At 42.1% G+C, this 27518-nt stretch overlaps 1 protein-coding gene and 3 long non-coding RNA genes across 4 annotated transcripts in view; 3 read left to right on the top strand and 1 right to left on the bottom strand.

The window, feature by feature from the left end:
- LOC132453342 (nucleosome-remodeling factor subunit BPTF-like) overlaps positions 1-27518 on the top strand; it is a 185466-nt gene that overhangs the window by 4186 nt on the left and 153762 nt on the right. Inside the window, exons 3-4 of the mRNA XM_060046187.1 lie at positions 254-305; positions 665-833. Of these exons, the coding sequence (XP_059902170.1) occupies positions 254-305; positions 665-833 (221 nt within the window). The remainder of the gene's footprint in view (positions 1-253; positions 306-664; positions 834-27518) is intronic.
- LOC132453376 (uncharacterized) lies at positions 840-9127 on the top strand. The gene is made up of 2 exons (XR_009524676.1): positions 840-6846; positions 7550-9127. It is a non-coding gene; the product is annotated as an uncharacterized LOC132453376 (long non-coding RNA).
- On the bottom strand, positions 14149-15716 carry LOC132453385 (uncharacterized). Its single transcript, XR_009524684.1, has 2 exons — positions 15624-15716; positions 14149-14839 (listed from the first exon to the last, which is right to left on the bottom strand). It is a non-coding gene; the product is annotated as an uncharacterized LOC132453385 (long non-coding RNA).
- LOC132453364 (uncharacterized) lies at positions 17029-26799 on the top strand. Its single transcript, XR_009524663.1, has 2 exons — positions 17029-19236; positions 21710-26799. It is a non-coding gene; the product is annotated as an uncharacterized LOC132453364 (long non-coding RNA).

The following is a 27518-nucleotide window of genomic DNA, read 5'->3' as shown; positions in this document are numbered from 1 at the left end:
TTATCACCCAGCTCTGCTGTACATTTTCAATAATGAATGAAAGGATTTGGAAGTTTTATGGTTTAAATGGTGTTATTAATGTTAATCTTTCATGTTTTCATGTCTCTTCCATTTCTACATTCCCTCCATCTGCTGTTTTATTCTTCATATTTTTCCCTGCTACCGCTTTAATCCCCCCCTATCTCTCTTCCCTTCTGCCCTCTGTCTCCTCTCTCCTTGTTTCCTCTTTCCTCCTCATCTGCATGTTGGACAGCGAGGAGGATGGTGACAAGGAAGACAAGACGATGTGGTACTACAGCACCAAGGTACACACAGCTTTCTCTTTGCCTCTGGTCTTTCATCCTTATTGAGCCGTTCTTTATGATGGGCTTCTTGATCCTAAATGCATTCCTTCAGGTTGGTTCAGTTGGGGTCCTTCAGGGTCCTTGGCAGCAGTGGTTCTGATTTTCCAGTTAGTGCCTTTCATTGGTCAGATTAACATATAAACGTGCGCAGGTCCATGGTCTCGTCGTGCCTGCTCACCCGATAGACACAGTGAATGTAAATCAGGATTTAGACGGCTTTTTTCCATTAATTTCTCCTTGCTTCTCATCCTTGTTCTCATCCGTTGCTCTTCTTCTTCTGTTTTCCTCCTCCTCTGCACATTGACGCCCCCGCTGTGCAGGTGCAGCTAGCCGAGTTGATTGACAGCCTGGACAAGCAGTTCTGGGAGGCGGACCTGTACGCGGCACTGGAGGAGATGCGTGAGGAGATCCACACCCACATGGACATCACGGAGGACCTCACGAACAAGGCCCGCGGCAGCAACAAGTGCTTCCTGACCGCCGCCAACGGTGAGGAAACCTCTGCTGTCACTCCTCGGCCATGTGGACTCTGGTCATGTCTTCTCACCAAGGCCTTTTCTTCCAGACGTCTAGTAAACCACGATGGGGGGGGCATTCTGGCTCACACCACAGTTACCAGCAGTGAGAAGATAGGAGTGGTTTATTGATAATGGCACTATTGTTTTGATCAATATAATAAGCTGAAAGGAACATATTCCTCAGTGGGGGTTGAGCATGTTGTTTTGGAGTTGTCAAGGAAACATGAAAAATCTGGTCGATACTCCTGTTTTTGAGAGTTGTCATTAATGTTGGATTTTGTGGTACATTCACGGAAATGTTTAAAGGCATTGGTGTCCCGTTACAGAAAACTAATGCCCAACCTTTAAAGATTCAGTGAACCCAAAACCATTTTTCTTTTGCCAAAGTGATTTGTTAGCCTGGTCCTACCAGACTCTCGTACTTCATTTCATTTGCACAGAGAGTCTGGACTCACTCAATTGACGAACGTTAACTCACTTGAAGGCGGATGTCTGTTGAAGTTTAAAACTATTGGATCTGCCCAGTGCCACTCTGGATCCATTACCATCGCTAACGTTTGGCCGGGAATTACGTTGCGTGCATGCTGTAAACAAACCAGGCAGCGGTGGACTGCGATGTCCGTGAGAAAGTTGAGCTTTTTGGACACTTGCAGTATAACGCCACGATGTGTGTGGGATGGTGACGCTCCATCTGAGCGGCGACGTGTTTAATGTCCAATTCCGATTGAGGGATGGCTTTCCGGACACCTGTAGTACAACGCAAAGGTGTGTGGTGGATTTCATACAACATCGCTTGTTATAACGCTCATAGACAGGCAGTGTTTCCCATACATCTGTAGTCTGTACGCCACACATTGTAGACAATGTGTGGCGTAGTCCCACAGAATCAACACCGAGCTCCACAAAAAAACATGGAGGAGAGTGAAAGTGACAATTCTGAATAGGAGAAGGACTAACACGACCAGCCATGACAAAGTGAGCTCGTACCTAAAAGAGGGGCTACGAAATAGTCCTTTCCATGTGGTCACTTTATATAAACTACCGTAATTTTCGGACTATAAGACGCGCCTTTTTTTTCTTATTTTTCGATTCTGCGGCTTGTATAACGGTGCGGTAGAGGACAGCTGATTTGGAACGGAACAACAGCTGTTCGCTTTCACGGGGAAAGACTAAGGAACTTCAACCTACTTAGGCCTACTAATTAACCTTCAAAAGCTATTAAATCTTCAGCAAAATATGCAGATACTGTCAAAATCGGTTCCAGGGAGTATATAGGGAAAATACGGTATTTATTCATTGAATTTACAGAAAATGTGCTATATCGTGATATATATCGTTATCGGGATATGAATGACCTATATCGGGATATGATATTTTGGTCATATCGCCCAGCCCTATTCTGTTCACATTCATCTCATCATAGCACTCTTTCTCCCTGACATTCTCGTTTACACGCATACGAACACGCACACAGAGACAAGCGCGCATTCATGCAAGTGGTGCGCGGGTACACTTATAAACAGCTGATTCGGCCTCTCCTCCTCTCAACGCGCATATCAAAGGAAACCCTGCAGTAGCGGGATATTTGGGCCAGAGAAGACGGTCCGTTTCAACAAAGTTTAGTATGATATGCTGTGCTCAAAGACACCTGCCCAGAATATTGTTAACTCAGAATAGATAATGTTAGCCCTTGTGAACTCAACGTTATTGATATTGAATATCCTGCACTATAAGTCAGCTTAGATAACGTTGATAACCCAGCAAACGATGCGATTAATATGAAATGCGGTTATAGTTGAGATGGGCTACGGTATTAGACTGGGTACCCCCAGCCCGTTCTGCCGGGGATTTGAATTCGCTCTGCAGCAGGGGCTGGAGGACATTACATTTCTTTCTGTTTCCGATCCGCTTTTAATGGAGCCAATCTCCAAGCTGGTGGCTGATCATGCAAAGCTAGGTTTGGGCAGAACCGCAGGCTACACTGTCAGCCTAGTCAGCATGTCATCTTGCGTCTTCATGTCTTGCACGGACTGGAGCTCGTAACTCTTTATCTCCTAGGAAAACCAAACTCGGTACACCATTGCACATTTAGAACTCGTGACTGGCTGAACCGAATATGGAGGTAAGTAGCACCCAGTGGTTACGGCCAGTGGTGGACAAGGTACTCGGACCACGTACTTGAGTAAAAGTTGTGATACCTAGTGTAAAATATTACTCCAGCAAAAAGTGGAAGTACTCCCTTTAAACGTCGACTTGAGTAAAAGTATAAACGTACTTGGCTTCAAATGTACTTAAGTATCAAAAGTAAAAGTAATTTGGTGTAATGTAGTTCCAATGTCTTGCTATGTCCTTAATGCACTAAGTCCAATCAATTAAAGTTAAGAAAATCAAACACTAACAACACTCTAAATACAATGTGTTCTATTTGTGATAACAGGTACTGATATCATTTGAAATTATCATAAGCACAATATACTAAACGGAAAAAAATTGGTTAGGAATAAACAGGATGGGGGAAAAAAACATTAGACACGTATTTCTTTAACAATCTATTGTTAACTTGCAAAAACAGACTCCTTACATGACTGTATAACCTACCTAAAACTAAAAATATTGTTTTAGTTGGAGAAGGAGCTGATTTTCAAAATTTCTGGCGTCCAACCTTGCCCTTCGTTGGTTGAAAATCAGTCCAGCAGTGCTAAAGAGGAGTTCGCACGCAGCAGAGGCTGGTAAGGCAGTGTTGATTTTAAGAGACAATTTGCAAACCGAAGGATACGATTTCAGTATCTTTGTTGTCTACTTTAGAGGCAAGGTACCCTTCTAGCTGTTTAACAGTTTCCTGGCCATGAGTTGTGCTCATGCTTGAAAATAAGTCATCTTCATCTGAAGTACTTGATCCATTGGCTTCCTCCAGATGTTCCTTGATGTAGTCAAGTCCTAATATACAACATATATTGGGACAGAACAGAAATCATGTTATATAAATCATAGGGAAATTCCGGTGTACAGTACAGAGGAAAGTAATGAGCTTATTTGAAGCAACATGCATAGAGTTATGGATAGGCAGCTAAAGCTGACCTATGAGGGCAAAGAGCCATCGGGTTCTATGCCGCATTAGATAAGCTTTACTTCCCTGGCCACAACTAGGTCTAGGTTGTGCCAAATTTCCTAGTTCTTTTTCCTGAACATGAACAGCATTTAGGCCCCGTTCACACGAAGCCGATTTCATGGCGAAACCGCAAAGGTCTTGTACGGTTCGGCCTTCCGTACACACGAAGCCGGCGAATCCACTGACCGAAACCGCAAACTTCTGAAACCACCCTCGGAGGTGGTTTCAAATCTACCCGGTTTCGTTTTGGATTCGTGTGTACGCCTGAAACCGCAAACCATGACGTCATCGCCCCACCCCTCGACCTCCGAGCCAATGGCTCTTAAGCCCGCGGAGTCTCAGAAATCACATGCGAGCATGCGCATAAGGGCAGCCTCTTTATGCGCATGCTCGCCTCTTCTTCTTATTTCATTTCTTCTGGATTTCTGTACCAGAAGCAGCGCCCCTTATGGGCCTGGAATTTGTACTACAGCGTTTCTACAGATCTACCCGGTTTCGCTTGGCATCGTCTTTACGGAGATACTTCGAAACCGGATAGATCGAAACCGTAACGGTTTCGCCCGTTTCGGCTTCGTGTGAACGGGGCCTTAGTGTCCTTGAACAATAAGGCTATGGGGTTCATCTATATCAGTGGTTCTCAACCTTTTTTGAGCAAACGCCCCCCTGACCTTACCCTGATCCTCTGCCATTATAAAAAAAAAAAAAAAAAACTAACAACCCCACTCACACTCGTTATATTGCATCGTTTTTCATTGATTTTGCGTTGGTCACTAATAGCAATGAATGCCCTCTGAGTCGGTTTTGGTGCAAAAAATATTTATGACATGCAATAAAACTTCCAGAGCGAGAGAGCGAGAAATTATTGGATTGAACATTCATTCACCGTGACCGCGGTGCGGGCACTCCCGCGACTCCCGGCCGCTACGTCTCCCGTCGTGCCGCGGCACCCTGCGGCCCGGGCACCGTGACCTTGGGCACCGCGACCACTCCCGCGTCTCCCTTGACTCCCGCCATGCCCCGTGAACGAATTAATGAATGGCCCAGGAACCACGGGCACCGCGGCCCAGGCAAAGCGGACTCCACGAAAACAGATCGCACGCAGAGGCCTAATAAGGCCTATATATTTTGTATTTGAAATACATAATTGTTAAATATGATCAGATGGTCTTACATCTATTTTGTTCTTGGTCAATATGGGTTCATACAGGCCATATACTTTTACAAACGGCACACATTAACTACCTTCATGTATTTTATATGAAATTTTAAGGGAGTTGAATTGTGTATGACAGGGAATACATCTTAATAATATGGGGGGACCCATGGTTTTTGCAAAGTCCTCCAGAAAGGCGATTTCAATTGAACTCAACCTGGTATAAACATAGAATATAAAGAACACTTTTAAGTAGGGGTGTAACGGTACACAAAAATCTCTGTTCTGTACGTACGTCAGTTTTGAGGTCACGGTTCGGTTCATTTTCGGTACAGTAAGAAATCAAAATGTTAAATATAAATGCTTCATAACATGTGCTTCAAGTTGTTCATAACACACTTCTGTGCTTTTTACAATAGGAACATTAGAAAATACAAAGCTAGAATTCTGCTCAAAAATATAAAGAAATTCTGAAATGTAGAAATAAAAATAAATAACATTGGCTCGGACAGTTTTTAAAAAAATATATTATCTAATGTGCAACAATGAACAATTGCAACACTAAACAGTTTCAAGTTGTTGCTCAGATTAATTAATCTTTAGCCCTGATGACTTTCACTCAATCTTAATGTTTTTTGCCAGAAATATCAGCTTATCCACATTATCTGCAGGATAATAATACCCAAAATTTGAGTGTACATACGATGTACCCTACATGTTACTCCCGTATACCACAATGCAATGCGGTCGTGTTTTTCCGGAGGAGAAGAAGCTGAATAACCGCAAAAACGAATAAATTTAATGTGGAGTCTCCGGCTTTCGTTTTAGAAATGTCAACAATTTATTTGGGATTTAACATAGAATATTTAACATTCAAAATTATTAAAAAAAAAACGAACAAAGGAATGTAACATTCAAAATCAATACAACCTCCAGCTTTCCTCGTGAGTGCCCGGTTTGTTAACATGATGTGGGTGCATCTGTCTGCGTCACACAAATACCCGGCGCATTTACTGACGCAAATTACGTTTAGAAATGTTCAGCGTAGTGTCTTAATTCTCGTTTGTTCGTTCCCTAAATAGTGCACTATATCATGACAATATATAGGTAATAGTGAGTGAGTGAATAGGGAACGATTTTGAACACAGCTACGGTGTGTGTAACTGCATGTGCGGCCGCAGCATTTTCCACACATGCGGTCCTCTACCTAATGTGTCCGCATGGAAACTCGTTCGGTACGCCTCCGTACCGAACCGAGCACCCCGTCACGAAACGGTTCAAATACATGTCAAATACAAATACATGTACTGTTACATCCCTACTTTTAAGTCTTGTCTGTGTATGTGAGTGGTGTCACTGCTCGGACTATAATTGTCCTCCATTTCCCCTTACTTAAGGTAACGGAATAGTTAAGCAATATTTTACAATATTACCTGCATATATATATAAAAAAAAAATACACTTGCATTGGCAACTTCAGTGCTGTGCATACAGTTCTCAAGGCCCCTTATCCTTCATCTTTGATTCTTTCAAAAGAGAGAAATAATGAGTTCCATCGGGTGTCATTTGGACGGATCAGTTTTTATTTTGCATGTTTCCTCTATCATGTCTGAAGCAGTGGAGGATCGAGATGTCTTGTTCCATAAGCCACTGCATTTTGCAAAAGCTGATCGTGACAGTCTTTTATAGGAGTCATTGGAATTGGCCTTGGCTGCATCAACTGTGGCGACGAGGTTTAAGAGATGACATTCACAGCGATGATGCTTTGGAAGCTGGAATTGTAAGCCATCATCTTCCATTAAGATCGGTGTTACCTCAACAAAGTCAACATCAACACCTTCCTCTTCCTGATCATCACTGCAAGCATCCTCTTCAGTCTCACCGGAGGCACAGTTATTGTTCTCAACTTGTTGTTCTCCATATTCTCGGAATGCTTTTATGAAATTGGACCCATTATCTGTGGTGGTACTTACTATTTTTTCTCTATGCCAAATTCGGAATGCATCATTCAATGCACTGCCCAACACATCAAAAGTGTGTGGCCCTTTTTAATCCGTCGGCAAGCGAGCGCCGCAGAGCACATGTTCAATGAATCTGGATCCACCAAGTGGGCAGTGACCCCGAGAAATCCTCTCCTTCTTGCACTCCAACAGTCAGTCGTTGTGACAATGAATTCAATGGAGGAAATTGCTTGTTTAATGTTTCTCCTCATTTCTTGGGCACCCTCTTCTATTTTGCGCAGCAATGTAGTTCTGGACATCACATGTGAATTAGGCTGTAGATCTTGCACTAAAGCCTGAAACGCAGCCTGTTCTACGGCACGAAATGGTTGAAGACTTACAAAATCTATGACTACGTTGTCTACATTTCTTTGATTCACAATCTTAGTTCCAACCAATTTCAGTGGCAATTTCTGGAAGCAGAGGGAACTGGGTTTTCAGCTTTACTTTTTCGAGGGACTGTGATGGCATTGTATCTTGCCAAGTGACTTGAATGCTTTCTCTGGAAAGAAAGAGAAAAAAACACATGAACATCATATCTTCACAGCAATATATCAATTATTTCATAAATGTATTTGAATCTGAATAACTAGCTAGCCCATCAATAGCAAACAGGCTACTGTTCAAGTAGCTACCCATCATACCTTTAATGTTAATTGTTAACCTAGTCAAATAGAAGCTAAATAGCCGCGTTTACATGGACACTTCTGATCCGATTCAATTTCTAATCGGAATAAATCTATTCCTATCATGCATCCGGATGTACTGTACAGGGGTTTTTCTAGAAAAAAAAAGTAGCAGGGAGCAGACCCCTGCGCAAAGCCGAGGGAGCAATGCGACCGAGGCGGGGGATGGTGTGGAAGGGGGGTCTCCCCCTTCCACGGCGCGAAGCCTTTGAAAAAATAATGATTCAATGGTACATTCTGAGGCTATCTTAGAGAGAAATTCTCGCAAAACTCTTGATCAACACTCAGCATTTGTTTATTTCTGTCGTTCATTGAAACCGCTTTGTGCAGAGAGAACTGGAATGGTCTTATATACTTGCTTAGCATCTTAGCGCCTAGACCAAAAACCCATTCAAATACATAGTAGCTAGCTAGCTAGCTGCTAATAACTTTAACGTTAGCATGTCGACTCGGTCTGGGAAACTCCAATTCGGATCGGAATATTTTTGGAGTAATTATAAGTTATTTGAGGATCAGACACATTGTCAGGTGGTGGTGTTGGGATATTTTCGCGGAGAAAAGATCGTTTTGAGAAATAGTGTATGTTGTACAGCAGCATGTAAGTACAGATCCAAGTCTGACAGGTTCAGTCGGCATTTCGGTAGGATGGCGCACGCCGGGAGTATCGGGGCGCAGCGCCCCTGTTCCCTTGTTTAGAAAAAACCCTGCTGTATACGGTATATGGAATTGACAAAAGTGGTAAGCGTACATCCGTATCTCTCTCGCACACAACCGTTATGTTGGTCTGGACTTATTTGATATATGTAAGGGATAATGTTGTACAGAACGCAGCAGGTCATTATCGGGAAAATAAGCCCAGACAGGGCGACACCCAGACGCGAAGCGGAGGTGTCTTGCTTCGCCCTGAAGGGTATTATTTTGCCTTGGTGTAATGAGCTTGCTGCTAGTCTGCAGTTTCCTAGCTTAATCTTGCACAATGCAACCGATGTCCATGTTTATTGTTAACACAAGTATGAGTGTGTATCCAGTTTGCTTCAAACGACAGGTATATCAGCCTTGAGTTGGTTTCACAGTCGAACTGAAAATTACGTGCCTCTATGTGTTTCTTTAGATTCAATGGCGTATTCTTGAATGAGGAAATTGTATGCTTCTGAGGCGGACACAGAAGGCACTTAAAAATGAAAGTCTTTTTTTTTTTTTTCACGATTTCCATATTGTGTTGTAATGCAAGCTGCATATATTATTGCATTGTTCATAGAAAGTCATATTTTTGACAAAAGCTTTCTCGCTAATAAAATATTAGATGAGTGGATTCATCTTTTGATGTCTTTAATGATCATCACAAAAGTAGGAAGTAATAAGCAAACTGACTAGCAAACTCAAATGTATATATTTTTGAAAATCACGAATGGTAATGTACATAAAAAATAAATAAAAATCGAGATGCATCGATAATCGCTTTAGAATCAAATTGTTATGCTCGGAATCTAATCGTGAGATTCCAAGAGATTTTTTTTAAAACAAATGATAAGCGCACTAAAATGTGCGCTGTCTGCGCTGTGCACCGGATACACTGGAGAACTCCGCAAAATCAACTGATTGCAATATTCCTTACTGTGAGATATTCAAACGCTCCGTGGTCAAGCTGCTGGAGTTTTATTTAAAAAGTGGAGCAAAAAACACTTCTGTGCTTAAGAAGATGTGTATTGAAAATGGAATCTCCTTTTTGAAACTGGGTAAGTTTCATAAGATCAGATGTTACCTGTGGGGCTATGTTTTGGGTGCGTGCCAACCACCATCTCCCGAATACTCACCTGAGTAACTCACAAAAAAAGTTATGTGCTACTTTAATGCCTTTTTAATTTTTATATTTAATGTTTGTTTCCCTCGGTAAAGGGATTTTAGCACCCCCTATCGCCTATTGAAAATTACTTCAGGGAGGACGTTCCTCCTAGCCTGGTCCTACAAGACCGTCGTATTTCATTTGTACCGAAGGTCTGGAACTGCTCAATTGAGAAACGTTCACTCACTTGGAGGTGGGTGTCTGTAGAAGTTTTAAATGATTGGATCTGCCCAGTGCCACTCTGGATCTGCCATAACCAATCGCATAGCGTTTGGTCGTGACGTATGTCATGTGACGGGACCGGCTCCTTCACCACTAACGGAGCCGGCTGGAAAATCAAACTTTTCCCGAACCCGGTGGGGAGAAGCGCCACAACATCATGGCCACCCACAAAACTCTGCAAAGCCTGTTCTTGCTCCGGCTTTAATTGATCGATTTTCGGCAACGATCCCATAACAGACCGAATAGCTTCTCTCGTATCCTTCTCCATTGTCTACCTCTGACTACAACTGAAACTGGCGCGCGACCTAGACATCATCGTTCTCAGCAACTCCCTCTGTTCGCTGATTGGACCGCCAGAAATCTGGTTTCCATGGAACGCATTCATATTAAGCAGACCCAGACCTAGTACTGAAGTGAAATTAAAATTGAGCGGAAGTAGGTAGGTGGGCGGTGCAAGGCTACGTTCCTCCCTCAGCCTCCATAAAATCTAAATGCATTTAATTGGCATTTCAAAAAGAAAAACACGGTATCCTAGTTTTCGAAATTCTTAAACTACACAGTACACAAACTGTTCAAATGAAAAAATAGAAAATGTTAATTGAAAATAATGTACAAATAAATAGTTATCCAGCTGTTCTGTAATTTCTATAAAAAATTCTATTAATAAAATAAATATGCTAGAAAATTAAACAAGACTGAACAATTGGTTGTAATCAGAATCAGAATGTCTTTATTGTCGTTGCACAAAGTGCAACGAAATTGAGGTAGAGGCTTCCGTTGGGGTTGTGGTCTTTTCCGCGACTATGATTGCGTCTCGGGCCCCGTCCACACTAACCCGGGTAAATGTAAAAACGCACATCCGCAATGACAACCATCTCTGACCACACTCTCGTTTTCATATCGTTTTCGGAATGTTTTGTATCCACGTTCCACACTGAAATCATTTTGATAAACAGTTGTGATGGTAACACAAATCCGCCACGCCTCTCTGTTTAGATTACAGGCGTGTGATCAGCTGATATTTACAGTTGATCAGCTGGTAAATCATTTTCGACCCGCTCCAAGTACGGTTTGAACTGCCGTCTTACTTCAAGTACCGCACTTGCCTCCGGCGTTGGAGCAACGAATATGTTTGAGCCAATGTATGTGTCGTGTTCTCTGTGGAAGTGTGTGCCTGGGATGAGGCTATGGATGTGTGTGTGTGTGTGTGTCCAGATACAACTCAACAAAAATATGTTGAGTTGTATCTGGAGTTGAATGAGTACATTGTACAGAGACATTTGCATTTCACCTGCCATTTTTTTAATGAGCGTCTCCGTCTCGAGTGCAAGCTTGTGGCAGCGCCATGGCACAGTATCATGGCAACCGAACGTCATCATTTGTGAAAGCTTCCGTCTACCCTGTCCACACTTCAACACAAACCCAGCGTTTTCACATTTCTCCACCTCAGCGATTGTTTTCAAAAGCATTGTTTTCTGTGTCGGAATTCTCAGTTTTAGTGTGGATGGAAGGGCTAAACAGATAAATATATGTATGCGTTCGTAGATTTACCCGGGTTAGTGTGGACGGGGCCTTAGGTGATTTAACAAGTTTGTCGTGTTTCCACGGGATGCAGATATAACATTGCACCCCGTGTGCAATGTTTTCTGAATAAGGTGACCACACACACAGCTCGCGGGGCCGCGTTGAATGCTCTGGGGGAGGGACTGAATTGCGCATGTGCGTCTCTTTCACAAAACCTCATAGACAACGAAAAATTCCAAAATAATCGTTCCAACTCGATTTTAATAATTTGGAGGTCGTTTGACCCAAGAATCGAAATCGTGATCAAAATTCGATTAATTGCACAGCCCTACCCGGGGTCATCGGGAGGATCAATATTCTCTCTCGGGTCGACCTCAGGATGAAGAGAATTTTGTGGGCACGGACTTCATTTTTCTGTTTTCAAAGTTTTCAACACTTTCTGCGAACCCGAAGGGGTTCGCGGTCGGTGGAAAAGACTTACTGAGCTTCGGTCAATTGGCAGGCGCGTTTGTGTTGTTCAGTGAGACGCAGAGACTGCTGGCAACAATGGTGACGGCCTTTTTACACTGCCAAGCCGGTTTGGTCGCAGCTTGGCACACCCGGCGATTTCATCGTCTTATCTCAAGGTTCCTGTGTAAAACCGAGAGGGTAAAATCCCCCGTTCGTCACTGCACAGGCTTTCTTGGGTCACTGGAGAAGTCGGGGCTGCGCACGGAGTCTAGACTAGAGATGCGCGGATGAGCTGTTATGTCATCCGTACCCGCTGCCTAATATGAATATCCACCCGAAGCAATGTTTTTTTCAACAATTGATACCCGCACCCGCCTGATCATTGAGTTGCGTGTTCCGCTTCCCGATAAAAGCCTGTCGGCACGCTAACATGTCCAACCACTTTGAAATGTCCCCTTTTGTCAGCGATTATATAGCCAATGTGGTCTTATTATAGCCCAATCATTAAGTAAAAGCCACATATAAAGAATAAAGCATCCAGCATATTTCAACAATGTGTGTGAAGGCATACACAGCAGTATAATCGCACAGTGGAATGCTTATGGTAAACCAGAGCGCTGGACGGAGATGTTCGCCCATTTCAGACGCAGGGAGATTATAGAAAAATTTGTCAAGTCAATGTTAACCTACTTAATATTTATTTAATTTAAATCGCGACCCCCCCACAATTCCTCCAAGTCGGCTATTACTTTTTTTACGCGATCCACCCAACTAAACTTAACTATTTACAAGTGCAAAAACAACATATTCTTTATTTTGCTGACCACCACAAAAACCTTGTAAGGATAGTTCCTTTGCGTCTCTCTCGTAGATCACACCGTCTATCAACGTCTTTGTTTAATTCGACTGCATCACCTTCTCCTACATAATCAGCAGCTGGTGGATTTCACTTTCTCTCCAGTTAAATTTGCTCATGATGATATCCAGGGCCGTAGCACCAAAGTCTGGGGCCGGGCTGCCCGCGGCCAAGCTGTGGAGCTCCACGAGGAGGATTAATTTGATCTAAATGAAGTCCTGCAATCTTAATTGGCTTTAAACCATGACCAACATTCTAAAACATCCATTAACATCCACATTTGCCTCAAACAATGTTAGGCTTACAGCCCATGCAAATAGTTGTGAAATAATGTTCTTGTTCTTTTAATTGTTTGTTACTCTGACCATGATTCAGAGCATGATGCATTTGAAATGGCATCACCTTTGGTCTTGTGTCTTTATTTTTCTTAACAATTGTAGTTGAAAATAAACATAGCCAAATTACAACCAATAACTTCAGTCATTGAGGCCTTATGCTAGGCCCAGATTTTTTTATTTAGTTTTACAAATCAAGAGTAGGCCTGATTTGACTAAGGGCGCACTCACTCTAGGCTAGAGATAGACCAATATGTTTTTTTCAGGGCCGATACCGCTTATTAGTAGTCAAGGGGGCCGATAACCGTTATTTGGAGCCGATATTAATTTACAGAAAAAGGGAAAATATTGGCGTCAAAATTTTGAAGAATACAAACTCCAACACTTAACTTCATTTAAATGCCTTTAACCACCTAATCGTCAAATCCCGCCGGCGGGCAAGTATTAGTTACACCACCCCTTCCCCCCAACATGCTGGGTCAATTTTCGGCATCATTCAGTTGAGTGATATAGTCATGTCATACACCGTTTGAAAGCTTAGAATCTCAGGAATGTCACCCAATGTAAACCATTCGGTGGAATAAATATGTTTTGCGAATATAGATCAAATATATCCTAGTGTCTTAGGTCAAAATACACTCCTCTCACCCTCCTCATCCCTTGGTCCATTCTTACTTTATCGTCGTTGTGGATATCCATAGCAATGAGTTGATACTTCATGTTGGGTCTTGAAATGTTCATAAGAGTCCACAGAAATTGAATATCAATATTATTTTAGTCTAATTACATTGTGTACATTGTGTGCACAAGCCATCTTATACAAAGCAGCCGAAAAATAGAAAACCGAAACACTGCAATGTTTTTTTGTCAAACTGCGATTTAGGGTTTGAATTCCGCTATTGTCGTCTGATTCATGGAACCCACTGTGTTCGTCAGGGTCTCACAGCAGAGGTGTAGCCATGGTTTCAACATTGGGGGGGACAAATGCCTGGGGGCGGGGTCCATGTTCAAAATTCAAAGATTTTGAACATGCATTAATCTGGTGCACTCTGAGAGCAAAATCTCAATACCTTGCACCTAATTTTGAAGACCTTTTTAGGGATGGATGTTTAAAACACTTTAATACTGGATGTGACCAAGCAGTCTGGGAGTGTGGAAGACTTGAAATTAGGAAAAGGATGACACACATATACTTCAGAGCTCTGTTTTCCTTTACTTTTTAAATTAAATATAACATTTTGTGCTCCTCAATATTTCAACCAATCCAGTCCTTTTTTTTTCCACATTACATTCATTGATGTTTTGTCTTTTTTACAAAACATACACAAACAAACACCTGCACCACCACAACAAGGACACAAAATCCAGCCAGTTCTTACTTCCATTACATTTTTTATTGCATAACCATCACATTTGCCAATGCTGAGTAAAACCCACCCAGGTGCATCTATCTCATGGACCTAAATAGAAGTCACCCCAAAACTTTTGTTACCCCTCAGAAAATATAGATTTTCTGATATTTTCATCCACTTGTTTAATAAGTACATAGATGAGTTTCACGAGAGAGCGCACTGAGCTAATCTCATTGTGAAACCATTAGCCGTATTGAATGATGCACTGTTAAAGAATTAGACATGTCAAGGACATAACCTAAATGTTTTCTGATTACGGTAGTTATGGATTAATCTATGAATACATACATTATACAATGTTTTGTAACCTTGAATGAAACTTGACTTAATAATTATTATATTGCTATATTAGCAACTGCAACGCTGCTGTGTAGAGTTGTGTGTCAACTGAAGGAGGCGAGAAAAAAAGAGAGATGAAGATGATGAAGACAGCGATTTTAGTATCGATAATGTTGCACATAAGTATCTAATCTGATATTTTTATTTTTTATTTTGATCGATTAGTATCAGAGTATAATCTTTTTTGACAACCCTACACTATATACATGTGTGTTAACAGGATTCTGCGTGAATGTCATGATTCGGTCTTAACCTTTCATATTTACTCCTCTCTTAGGCGACTCACCTATATGCCACCACTAGATTGACAAACTCTCCCTGTGCTTTCATCCTCCAAACTTTCTGTCTCTCCGGCTGGCTCACTAGCTCTATTCTGAACACAACAGAGGAAACATGGAAGGAATAATATCACAGATATCAGCAAACTATTTACCAGTAGACTACTGAAACACACTATAGACATCAGTGCCACTGCCAACAGGATTCTGCTCTAATGTAACAATTCGGTTTAAACCATTAATATTTACGCTTTTATCCAAAGTAACTTACAAATTGCATTGAACATAGGAAAAGCCAAGGCTCTATTAGTTTCCAGAACTCCTCTCTTAGGCTACTCACCTCTATGTCACTACCAGATTGACACACACTGCTTTCATCCTTTCATCCACCAAATTGGACATGCCACAGGGAAGAAATATTATCAGTACTGTTCCTTTCTCAGATAGTCAACAAACCACTTTTGATCTGAATGACAATAATTCTATGGCTAGTCTATTAACTCTACTGTACTGTAATGCTACAACTGATAGGTTAACACTTCTCATTTTCTCACCCCTCTTTAGTTACTTTGCTTCTTTTCTGAGACGAGGCAAAACATTGCCGAATGTCTCTGCAACCCTCTTGCTTCCTCTTGCTCATGACGACTGTGAAATAACACAAGCAGCACTAACATCATGAGAGACAAGTTAAAACTTCATGCAGGCTTGTTGTTACAATGTACAACATTGATAGTTCCTAAAATGGAGTGCTGAGAATGGTTGCGCACTTCGTAGGCCTACAGTGCATGTGAAAGATTTACCCATGGTGACATACACAAGTGCGTGTGTGCGACACAGCCAATTTTGAGGCAGGCCTGGCTAACATGAGATTCTACTATCATCCTTACCTCCCTTCTCCTACTCCCAATCATTTGCTCTTCTCTTTCGCTCTCCAAACCTCCAAGCCTAGTTACCCTGAAGAGGATGGTGAATTCACTTAAACCAGCAAAGGTTGCTAATGCATATTTGTTACAGCTTGCCAACACCTTTACTGTCACTGGCATTTGTTAATTTGTGAATCAGGCCTCTCTCTCTGTCTCTCTCGCTCTCTCTCACACTAAGCAGCACCAAATACAATCTTGACGATTTTTGTAGTGCTGTGTGTAGTGTAGGCACACGTTTGCCCCATTCTGAACTTGAACACGCAGTTAATTTCCTTTCCTAGCTCCTCTTGTTTATGTTGGTAGCTTAGCCATGTCATGTCACGTTGTCAACATTGGATACATGGAGCAGAACATAGTGGGTCATATGTCCGATACTTTTTGGAAACGTTTTCTTCATAAAACGTGCCAGACAGATTTTGTATACATTTTATTCCTTAGTATTAGCTACATGGGTATGCCGTATTTCAGAACCTTTCATTAACTGCACTAAAGAGAGAAAAACTAGTGCATCCTTATTCTGAAAATGCACTTCCGAATGCATCTCTGTCCCCAGCACATTTAAAACCAAACTGCCCATGCATTTAGATCTAATGGGGAATATTTCGGAACATTGAGACGTCGGCATAAGGCCAACGTCATCTAGCTGGCTGATTACATAGGTAACACATAGCTAATGATGCTGCTCGCTAGAGAAGCGACAACAACCCACGAAATTTGAGAGACACGATCAAAAGCTTCATAACTTACCTGTGTTTTCGATCATAACACGCCACTCATTTGCTGTTGTTGATGTTTTTGATTCCGTGGTCATGTAAAAAAGACGGTTGATGACCAATGCAATCGAGTGACAAGTCACCGTCACCGAGCCGCACGTGCGGGGACGAATCAAATCATGGATCTATCCCATTGGCTAGCTAGCCCGAACAGCCATATTCTCATTGGCTGTAAGAGCTGTAGATGGAATCGGATTGAGTTATTAGGGTGTGCGGCGCGCACTTTGTGCAGAGATGCGTTCAGGGAACGGAGTGTACTTCAGGGAAAACTGAAGTGTTCTACCCATAGAAATATTGAATTGCTATATCCCTATTCCCAGCCATTTATTGGGGGGGACATTTTGGGCATATCTGAACATTGGGGGGGACTTGTACCCCCCAATGTATATGGCCGCTACGCCTATGTCTCACGGTGACATAGAGCCCTCACACATGTCTGTAAGACCAATACTTCCTTGTTTACAAGCCTTACAAGCCAATGAGGTGATCACTATCAAAACGGGCCATGTATACTTTGATTGACAGCTACACCAGCAGACAGCAAGGGTCAGGGATGGGCCTTAGATCAGTGATTTTCAACCTTTTTTGAGCCGTGGCACACTTTTTACGTTTACAAAATCCTGGGGCACATCACCAACCAAAATGACTCAAAATGACACTCTAACACAGTACATATAATACATATTGTAGTGGCGATTTGTCCTCAATAAAACAATAACTTGAAAATTAAGAAATCAAACAAAGCTACGTAATCAAAATAGCCATTGAGGCACCAGGGGGGACGAATCTTACGCAGTGCAGGGGAAATAGTCAACTGTCCAGTCGTGAATTTAGATTTCTGCAGGTTTACTTTCCGATCTTCCAAGCAAACAAAACAAATGTGCAACAGTGTGAACCAGCAGCCTCACTCCTTTGTCTCTCTCGTACAGCTGGTAAAAAACCATGACCCTTCCCAGTGCCTGTCTTACCTATGCCCGCCACCTCTATATATAGGCTAGTAATAACTTCAAAACAAAAGCATAAACAAACTCAAATTAACTAATTTATAATGCAAACACAAAAGTCATATTATTTTATCTTAAGCAAACAAACTAAATAAATGTTTTACAATTAAATCTAAGAACTGCATAGCTCCAACACATATAGTTAATAATATAGTTTCTAATTGTATTTATACTCACTTAGTGTGAAACCTGGGTCTGTTTCGATGAACACAAAATGGATATCCTGGCAGGAATGGCAGAAAGACGCACACGAAGCTCTTCCTCAACAGCTCTCAGTCTCTCTCTGTTTTAATGTTTAATTACCATTAGGGCTGGCCCGAATGCCCTTTTTCGAATACTCGTTCCAGAAAAAAACACCATCAAAAACAACATTAATAATCCCTATATACTCCCTGGAACCGATTTTGACAGTATCTGTCCAAATCTGTTATATTAGTTAATTAGTAGGCCTAAGTAGGTTGAAGTTCTATAGTTTTTCCCCGTGAAAGCGAACAGCTGTTGTTCCGTTCCAAATCAGCTGTCCTCTGCCATCTCAGCCCTTACGGGAGCTTTTCAATTCATCCTGGAACGTGCATCTTTTCAGGGAATTTGTACAATAAATCCATAACAAATACAGAATATTGATTGCCTTATGTGTCCATATTATATCCATTATATTGATTAGCATTTCGTCAAGTATTACTTTTCCTCCCGAGATCCCGCTAATGTTGTTATAAAGTAAAGGGAAACAAGATATCTATTCTTCCTCCACCTCTTGCTTCTCTGCTTGGTGTCGCTGATGCTCAGAGTTTGCCTCCCTCGCTCTTGTAGCGTCACGTACATGGAAAAAAAACAATGAAGCTCCGAATACTGATTTAAGCTTCGAATACTAATTTTCCGAGTAGCCGTTAGCTGTAAAAATCCATAGATAAACCGCACCGTTATATAAGCCGCAGAATCGAAAAATGGGAAAAAAGGCGCGGCTTATAGTCCGAAAATTACGGTACATTATCTGCAACACTTTATTACAGCACAGACACCCGACAATGGTTAATTAGGTGATATTAGAAAATTTCCCACGGCACACCTGACGATCTCTCGGCACACTAGTTCAAAATCACTGCCTTAGATATCCTAATAGCCTATGAAAATACCTTTCTGACGATATCCAGCATTTCAAACACCATCTCACGTGTGGTTGAGAAAACAAATGCACAAGGGGTGTGCGTAAACGAGCAGGCTCTTCCCCAGAGTGTGAGTGTGAAGCATGCTCCTGTGTGGTTTTATTTTTATTAACTTTTGTGAGTTTGGATTTATGAACATTTTGAAAGATGCCTAAACGCCCGGAGAAGAAAGGAGGGGGAGGGAGGGAGGGAGGGAATCATGTAAATAGTTATTTTTGTTTATTTTCACATTGTTATTGTAATTTTACTTATTTTTGTTTATTTGTACATGATTATTCATAGTATTTTTACTATTTCAGTTTTGGTGTTCATTAGGGCTGTAACGATATGCATATCAAACCGAAAATCGCGATACTCAAAGCCACGAACATGTCTCGCGGTGTGAGAAGGCAGAAGCGCGATATGCCCTTTCTAACTCTTGAAATTTGCTAATAATTTGTCTAAATAATAGTCTGCTGACAGCGCCCCCTCCTATCGATGCTGTAAATATGTGACGAGATGCCCTCTCTGTGATCACAGCTCTCCGTGGCTACGGAGGATTGCATTTCTCCACAGCCGTCGAAGTCCTCATATGCGATATGAACGACATTTATCCAAAGTGGCCAAGCGCGAAAAAAATTGCCTGTGTGATCCTGTCTCTATTGTTTTGTGTGATTTGACTGGCAGTTTGTCTGCTTATAGGTCGGATTGAAGCGGCCACCGATTATTGACAGGATGGGTACTTTATTCTACCGGACTCGTTCGCTTCTTCACTAGACACACGCGCTACCGCTCGCTCTCCTCGCTCGTCCACTCACTCGCTGACGTCACTCACACACGCATACGCACACTGCCATTCTCCCGCACACACATATGCTACTCGTAACACTATGCCTCGTTATTGCGACGTTCATGTTTTTCCTCATCTATTGAAAGTTAGGCTATTAAACATGTTGCATTCTATACGGCCTGATTATGTCATTATTTAAGCTACATAGCCTAATAAGAAGCGCTAATAAGGATATTTGAATAAACCAACCAAACAGTTAAAGGGGCCCTATTATGCCTACCAGCAAAAAGCATCCTCCAACTGCAATCTTTGGTTATTTCTTTATTAATTTAGCTATACTTTAATAGTATTCTTTCGGTTCAAATCTGTTCAGTGTTCCAAATTATTTGTTATTAAATGTTACATTAAGATAATTGGTATTTAAGTGTTGTTTAAATAAAATGCTTTTTAAATTTAAAAGAATCGTGGGATGTATCGAACCGTGGGTCAAAAATCGTGATACAAACCGAATCGTGAATTTGTGTATCGTTACTAGGGATGGGAATCGAGAACCGGTTCTTGTTCAGAACCGGTTCCGAGTCAACCGATTCCTTGGAATCGTTAGCAAGCCTGCTTAACGATTCCGCTTATCGGTTCCGGTCGCGGCAAATGCGTCATGACGTCACACACACGCTGCTTTTGTTTTGGTTCAAAACGCAGCAAACATGGCGCCGCCGAGGAAGAATCGCATTGTGCGTTCACACCAAACGCGACGGGGCGACAAGATCCCATACAAAGTGAACGTAGAGACGCGTATAAGGGCGAAATTTTCGCGGGAGAAAACCGGCGACAAGTTTTTGTCGTGATGACAGCCAATCAGCGTTCAACAGCGTGATAACTGAGTGACATGTGTAACGTAACAGCCAATCAGCGTTCAGCCGTCAAACTCAGTGCAGTGCAGTCCGGGGTGACTGCGGCATGGAGGAGAAAGTGATTGTTGCAGTTTGCGACTCCCGGAGCTCTATATATAATAGTATATAATAAATTATAATTGTATATATAATATCACGGCCAACAGCTCTGTCGCCTCCGGATGGCCGTAGCGCGGGGAGCTCTCATAGGGATTGGGCTTCTCGGGATTTGTTTACCGGCATTGCTATGGTTTCCGGTCTTGTGTGTTCCAACGGTTTAATAGGTAGGCCCATCTAATAAATCTCTATCTAATCAATGCTTCATTTTGTTTATGTCAGTTGAATTTTGTTACAAGTTGAATGCAAATGAGCACTGTTAGCATTCCAAAAGGCACAAGCTCTTACTTGGCTGTTTTCAGTCTGTGTTTTTAGTTGTATGGCACATAATGATGGCATATATTTTTATTAGAGCTGTCAAGCGATTAAAATATTTAATCGTGATTAATCGCATTAATGTCATAGTTAACTCACGATTAATCGCGATTAATCGCAAATTCTTTTTCTATGCTAAATATCCCTTGATTTTTTTGTCCCATAATTCTTCTCATTTTAATTCTCTTATCAACATGGTGAAGTGCATCGGCTTGTCTTGTGCAAATGATTTTTTATTGATAACAACATTGGCATATACTGATCAAAACAGGACGATACAAAAAAAGAGCCTATAGTGCAATTAAACGACTGCTTTGAACAAATGTCATTTGAACATAGCAGTCAGGCTAGTGCTTCTTTGTTTTGAGCCAAAGAAAAAAAAAAAAAAAATTTTTTTAACGCCGTTAAAATTGGTTTGCGTTAACGCCGTTAATAACGCGTTTAACTGACAGCTCTAATTTTTATATATTTTTTCGTCTAGACCAATTGATTTGAAAATGTACAATTTCCTAATACTAGAAGCACTTCTGATCAGATATTAAAGAGATTTAATACAAACAAACATTTATACTTATTTTCTCACCCAATGAGAATCGATAAGAGAATCGATAAGGAATCGGATCGATAAGCGGAATCGGAATCGTGAAATTCTTATCAATTCCCATCCCTAATCGTTACAGCCCTAGTGTTCATACCATTGCAGTTTTCACTTTTTAAGTAAAAATAATAGCCAAAACACTTTGTTTGAGCTTTTTTTTGTCCGTTGTGGCTCTGCGTGTAACCACAGCGTGTAACCATTCAGATGGTGCTGTGGGTTGGACAATGCTGGAGACGGCGTAGTGACAGCAGACAGAGGCGCGGCTGCATCAGAGCCAAAATAACCCCGTTTTAAATTGATCTCTTATCGGCCATCGGATAAAAAAAAAAAAGGCTGTCGATATCCGTCAAAATATCGGTGCCAATAATCGGCCCGGCCGATAATCGGTCGATCCCTACTCTAGGCCATCTGTACTAGGGATCCACCGAAATGAAAATTCTTGGCCGAAACCGAAACAGAAACAGTTGACCGATACCGAAAATTATGTTTTGGGCCATTTTCGGCCGAACATTTTCGGTGGACGTATATACGGGGCATCCCTAATCGGTACCGTGCCCAAGTCCGTTTCACAACTGTACCGTGCTCAAGTCTAGATCGTTTGGCTTGTGTGAGCATGCCAACCGTACTCAAGTCCACTTCAATTCCGTGGCCTGAGCACACTTGGGAGAGGTGTGCTCAGGCCATGGTACAGTTGCTAATGAGTCAACACACTCACGGCTACGCAACCTGAACTGGATGACGTATAGTCCATGCGACCCTTCTTTCCCATTAATCAATAAACATGACGGCAAGAGGTTCACGTTGGTGCGATAGTGAAGTTGAGTTTTTGATAGAAAATACCCCGTTCGTCACAGTGCGGGCTTTCATGGTTCACTGGAGAAGGCAGGGCTGTGCAAGGAGTCTAGACCTCTTTAGAATAATTTGCACACTTGCAAATGTTATTATTCTTTTTAGTACTGTCAGTTTAACGTGTTAACGGCGTTAACGCAAACCAATTTTAACGGCGTTAATTTTTTTTATCGCATGATTAACGCTCACCTGCTGTCTTGCAACAACTAGTCACGTTAGAAAAACTACAACAACAACAAAACAACAAGCATGCCGTACAAACCTTTGGGGCAAGCAAGGATACGGAGCGGGTTAAAAACTCCTTCAAAGTGTGTGTGTGTGACTGTTTCTGTGTTCCTGTGTCCATCTGTTCGAGACTGCACGAGAGTTCGATGTTGTCATTAGCTGTTACGTCCTTCTGTCCGAATTGAAACAAATAAAAGCCTGGGCTATTGAGGTTTTACGGTAGGCCTACCACTGTCGTGCACCTACCCGATGTCAAGTGGACCGGGTTGAATTCACTGCGGGTCTCTCTTACTGTCCTTCTCAACACTCTGATCTCACTAAAAGGCTAGCATGAAATCCAGGGATATTTAGAATAGGAAAAAACGTGCGATTAATCGCGAGTTAACTATGACATTAATGCGATTCATCTCGATTAAATATTTGAATCACTTGACAGCACAAATTTTTTTATGAATGAAGACACCCGCATGCAAGAATAAGTTCACGTCTGGGTGTAGGCTACAAACGCGACTAACTATTTACTATTTTATAAGTGCAAATCGCCAAAATATTCTTTATTTTGCTGACCACTTGTTTTTTATCCAGACAAGCCTCGTAAGGACAGTTCCTCTGCGACTCTCTCGTAGATCGCACCATCTTTCAACGTCTGTGTAATATGACCTTCTCACATGATCATCAGCTCGCTTATTTCACTCTCTCAAGTTAGAAGTTAACTGCTCATGATCATATCGCTGCGTTGCCTCTGTGGAGACAGCGCAGCAACACCACTATCAGATCCCCCCCCTCCCTGCAATCGCGGAGCCGTCGCATTTACAACAGAATAAAACCCAATAAACCACCAATGTGTGCAGTGTCCGGGAGGGTAAATCGGGTTTCTAGCTCAAGCAGGCAATTTACGCTTGGTGGTGACGTGTTACGACGTGATGACGTATCTACAAGAGGCAACCGTACTTGGGCCCAGTTGGGATTGCCTAGTGTGAGCACAGGAAAGCGCACAGCGGGGGGGCAGCCATCGTACTTGAGCACGGTACAGGTGTGAAACGGACTTGGCCACGGTACAGATGGCCTATTGTGAGTGCGCCCTAATTGGCTTTGCATCTTTTCCTCCAGCCCTTGTAGTCCAAGACATGCTGCCCACCAGCTTTCAAAGTACAATGCTGCCATTGGTGTATTTGTATCAATTCACATAATTATCCCTCCCTGCTATTTTGTAGTTCCCCAAAACAACCTGAAACGACTTGAGTCTCGCATACCTATGCAGGCCTCGACATTAACGGTTGCCCGCTTGCCCGGGGCAACAAAAAGTCATATTTGGGCAAGTTGAGATTGATTTCTGGTTGCCCGAACGGGCAAGTGGATTTTGGGTGGATGTTAATATAAAGGCTATTTATTCAAATGTTATAACACAAAATATAAGTATTTGCAATTGATCAGCGCGCCGTCTTCTCTTCTCTCTGAAAGCGAGTTAACAGACACGCATCGCTTCAGTGCGAATATAGCCCCGCCTTCTGTCACTCGCAGTGCGTTCTCTGGCCGTGATTCGAAGGTGTTGGCTAAAGGTTAGCCAACAAAGCTAGCATCGCAAGTGCAGCGCCTCCGCGAACGGTTTAGGTAGAAGGAAAATGGAGTAGTGATGGAGGAGTGCAGTTTGGAAGTACTTTGGATTGAGGCAAATTACCAAGGAAAGTCATATGCACAGCAATAGCGATCTTTTTCACGAAATTGGACCCTCACAAACTATATATTACATGAAAGCTGAGCCTCCACTTATTCCAACAGTCCAAACCATATCATTCTGTGACTAAAACTCGCAAATAACAACTTAAGAAGAAACGTCCCCTTGTAGTGCCGGAGGAAAAGGAGGACGTAGGCAACTTAATTATAACTATTTATTCCAATAAAGCAGAACAGAACAATCAGTCACAGTGCATGGTTCGTACTCTCTTGCAACACTCTCAAGCGTCCCCCTAGCCCCGTGACTCCTAACCAGTTCCCTCCCACTCGATCCGTAAGAGGGGAACACGAACCTATAATGTAGTCACTACACCCTTTTCTTTTAACAACCAAAAATGAAGTATTACCTTTGTGATTCTTGTCCACAAAGTTGATTCTGGTCAAATAAAACCACCATAAACAGATAACCCAGTATCTGGGCCAAATTTTGCAACTAAACATGGTATTTTCAATCATTGAATAAGAGAAGGTTTCTTAGGAAATAGGTAAATTGCCTTCAATCAGAAAACATATTCTTCGGCGCAATCTAGTGGCCATATGTTTATTTGTGAGTGTTTGGCTTGGTGCATTCGAATATATTTGCCCTGAAATTTAAATAGAGGTGTCAAGTGTCAAAATTGTAAGATATCTACCTTTATTTGTGTCTCATAGTAAGACATCGCTCCCAAATGATAACGACCAACTGATAATTATTTCAGGTGGAAATGTTATCTTCCACTTATGCTGTGTTCCATGGCTTTATTCACTTTAACCAAGTATCATCCCCATTGAATATTTCACTTGCACAACAATCATTCTTTTGGCACAAAGATGACGTTATCGCCCTTGCAGTTGTGGAGATATACTCTATTTACTTTGGGTATGTTCTTTCTTGAAAAAAACTTTTCCCCTGATATCGAAAGTGGTATAGAATATCGATATTTTTCCAACTATAGTGTCAAAGTTAGAAAATCCAGTATCGTGACTGACAACACTACTAGAAACGCGATTGTGATTATTCAGTTAGAGCTACAAGAAACGTGAAAGTTGAAAAAGACATATCTTTGCTACTACCTCTGACATTTAGTTAAGTACATTTGCATGAAATCATGCAGGTCTATAACTTGGCGATAGCTTTAATAGGTTGCAACGGTGGACTGAAATCACTTCATGGCACGATGTGACCGCTCGATAAATAAGTAAACAAAGGGAAGTTTGTTATTTTTTTTGATATGTGTGGAAGCTAACATTCAGCTTCAGTCTGAGCTAGGATGATTTTTCTGAGCCCCCCCAAAACCAGGCCGCATGCCTGGCAAAAAGAGGCCTGTTCAAGATTCTGATTATAATTTGGGCAAGTGAACATCACATTCGGGCAAGTTGAACCTGACCTGTACTTGCCCGATGGGCAAGTGCTTTTGAAACCTTAATGTCAACCCCTTCCTATGCCACTAAAAGTGCAAGCAGGCCAATGGCAACCGAGCACGCAGTCCTTCCTCCCTCACTTTAAAAACCACCTGCCGCCCACTGCTCGGATAGATAGATAGATAGATAGATAGATAGATAGATAGATAGATAGATAGATAGATAGATAGATTAGGGCTGTAACGATACGTGTATCGAAACCGAAATCGCGACACTCAAAGCCACGAACCTGTCTCGCAGTGTGAGAAGGCAGAAGCGCGATACGCCCTTTCTAACTCTCCGGTAAAATTGTCAGATTGAAATTTGCTAATAATTTGTCTAAATAATAGTCTGCTGACACCGCCCCCTCTTGAGTGAGTGAGAGGTTGCGGGCGCAATGCTTAGGCTGCTGGAAGTTGCTGCAAGGAACTTTTATAAACGCAATATTGTTATCCCGCAGTAATCAGCTCGACATCCCCAAAATGTCAACGGCCCACCGGGAACTCTCCCGATAACCACTCCGCCACCGTGTGTGCGTGTGTGGGCGCGTTATTCGATAGCCTAGTAATGTGTATAGGCCTACGTATGGTAGGAATATTCATACTGGTTTAAATAATAAATGTTAGTGTTTCCCATTTTTGCTGAGCAAGAGTTTTGTTCGAAAGTTCAGTGATTGAAACAAATAAAAGCCTGGGCTATTGAAGTTTTACGGTTTTCTTGCTATCGGCCATGTTTGATTGTGTTGGTTATTTGTACTGTTAACCCGCAAACTTGCGTTATGTTTATCAGCTATAGAGATTATGATGACAGCTGATCTAACGGGCGTGTGCAGGACCGAACCGCGCTGTATGACCACTGTTGCACTGAGCATAGACAGTAAAAAGTATCTGAGATGGTAGAGGGGTTGGAAACCAATAAATGAAAAATGGCTATTTATTTCAGGTAGCCTATTTTTACACCAAAAAAACAACGAGTTCCAAGCGCCCCCCCCTAGGTTGTGCGAACGCCCCCCAGGGCCCCCGTTGTGAAACCATGGTCTAGGAGCTAGTTCAATCATTGGCTGTTTCCCAAAGTGAAGGAAGCATGCTCAACGGCTGCCCATTTAAGGACGCTATGTCATAGAACGCCGATAAGCACTGTTCCAATGTTGAGAACACTTGGAAATTCGTGCCCTTTTCGCGTCCTATATTTTTGATTCCGAGATTTTTCAAGGGTGCATCGATGGATCCTCAACGAGCCAAAATCCCCACAAGCAATTTACAAAGTGCATCTGGAAAGCAAGACACATTGCTTTACACAAGTGAAGTTTTTGAAAGTTTTCATAACATCTTTCAACAAAGACGTTGAAAGATGAAACGATCTACAGGAAAAACGCAGAGGAACGTTAATAGTTAATCGTGTTTGTAGCCCCCACTCAGACTTGAACTCATTCTTGCATGCGTTTTTAAAACGCATGCAAGAACGCAGCATAGAACTTCTATGCTGCGTCCCCGCTCCTTATGCTGCGTGCCCGCCCCATTGCATTTGCCTCTGGTGACGCTGAAGGCTACAAAAAGGCCAGATATGACCTACGTAGATCCATCAGAGAAGCCGAGAGACAGTATAGAGTTTAGCTGGAGTGATACTACACCACCGCGGATCCACGGCGCATGTGGCAGGGCCTGCAACACATCACAGACTACCAGCAGCGGAGCAGGGGGGGTCACAAC

The sequence above is a fragment of the Gadus macrocephalus genome, chromosome 3 (assembly GCF_031168955.1).
Source record: "Gadus macrocephalus chromosome 3, ASM3116895v1".
Classification (NCBI taxonomy): domain Eukaryota; kingdom Metazoa; phylum Chordata; class Actinopteri; order Gadiformes; family Gadidae; genus Gadus; species Gadus macrocephalus.
The sequence above is the reverse complement of the archived record's forward strand: the minus strand, read 5'-3'. Positions and strand labels throughout refer to the sequence as shown.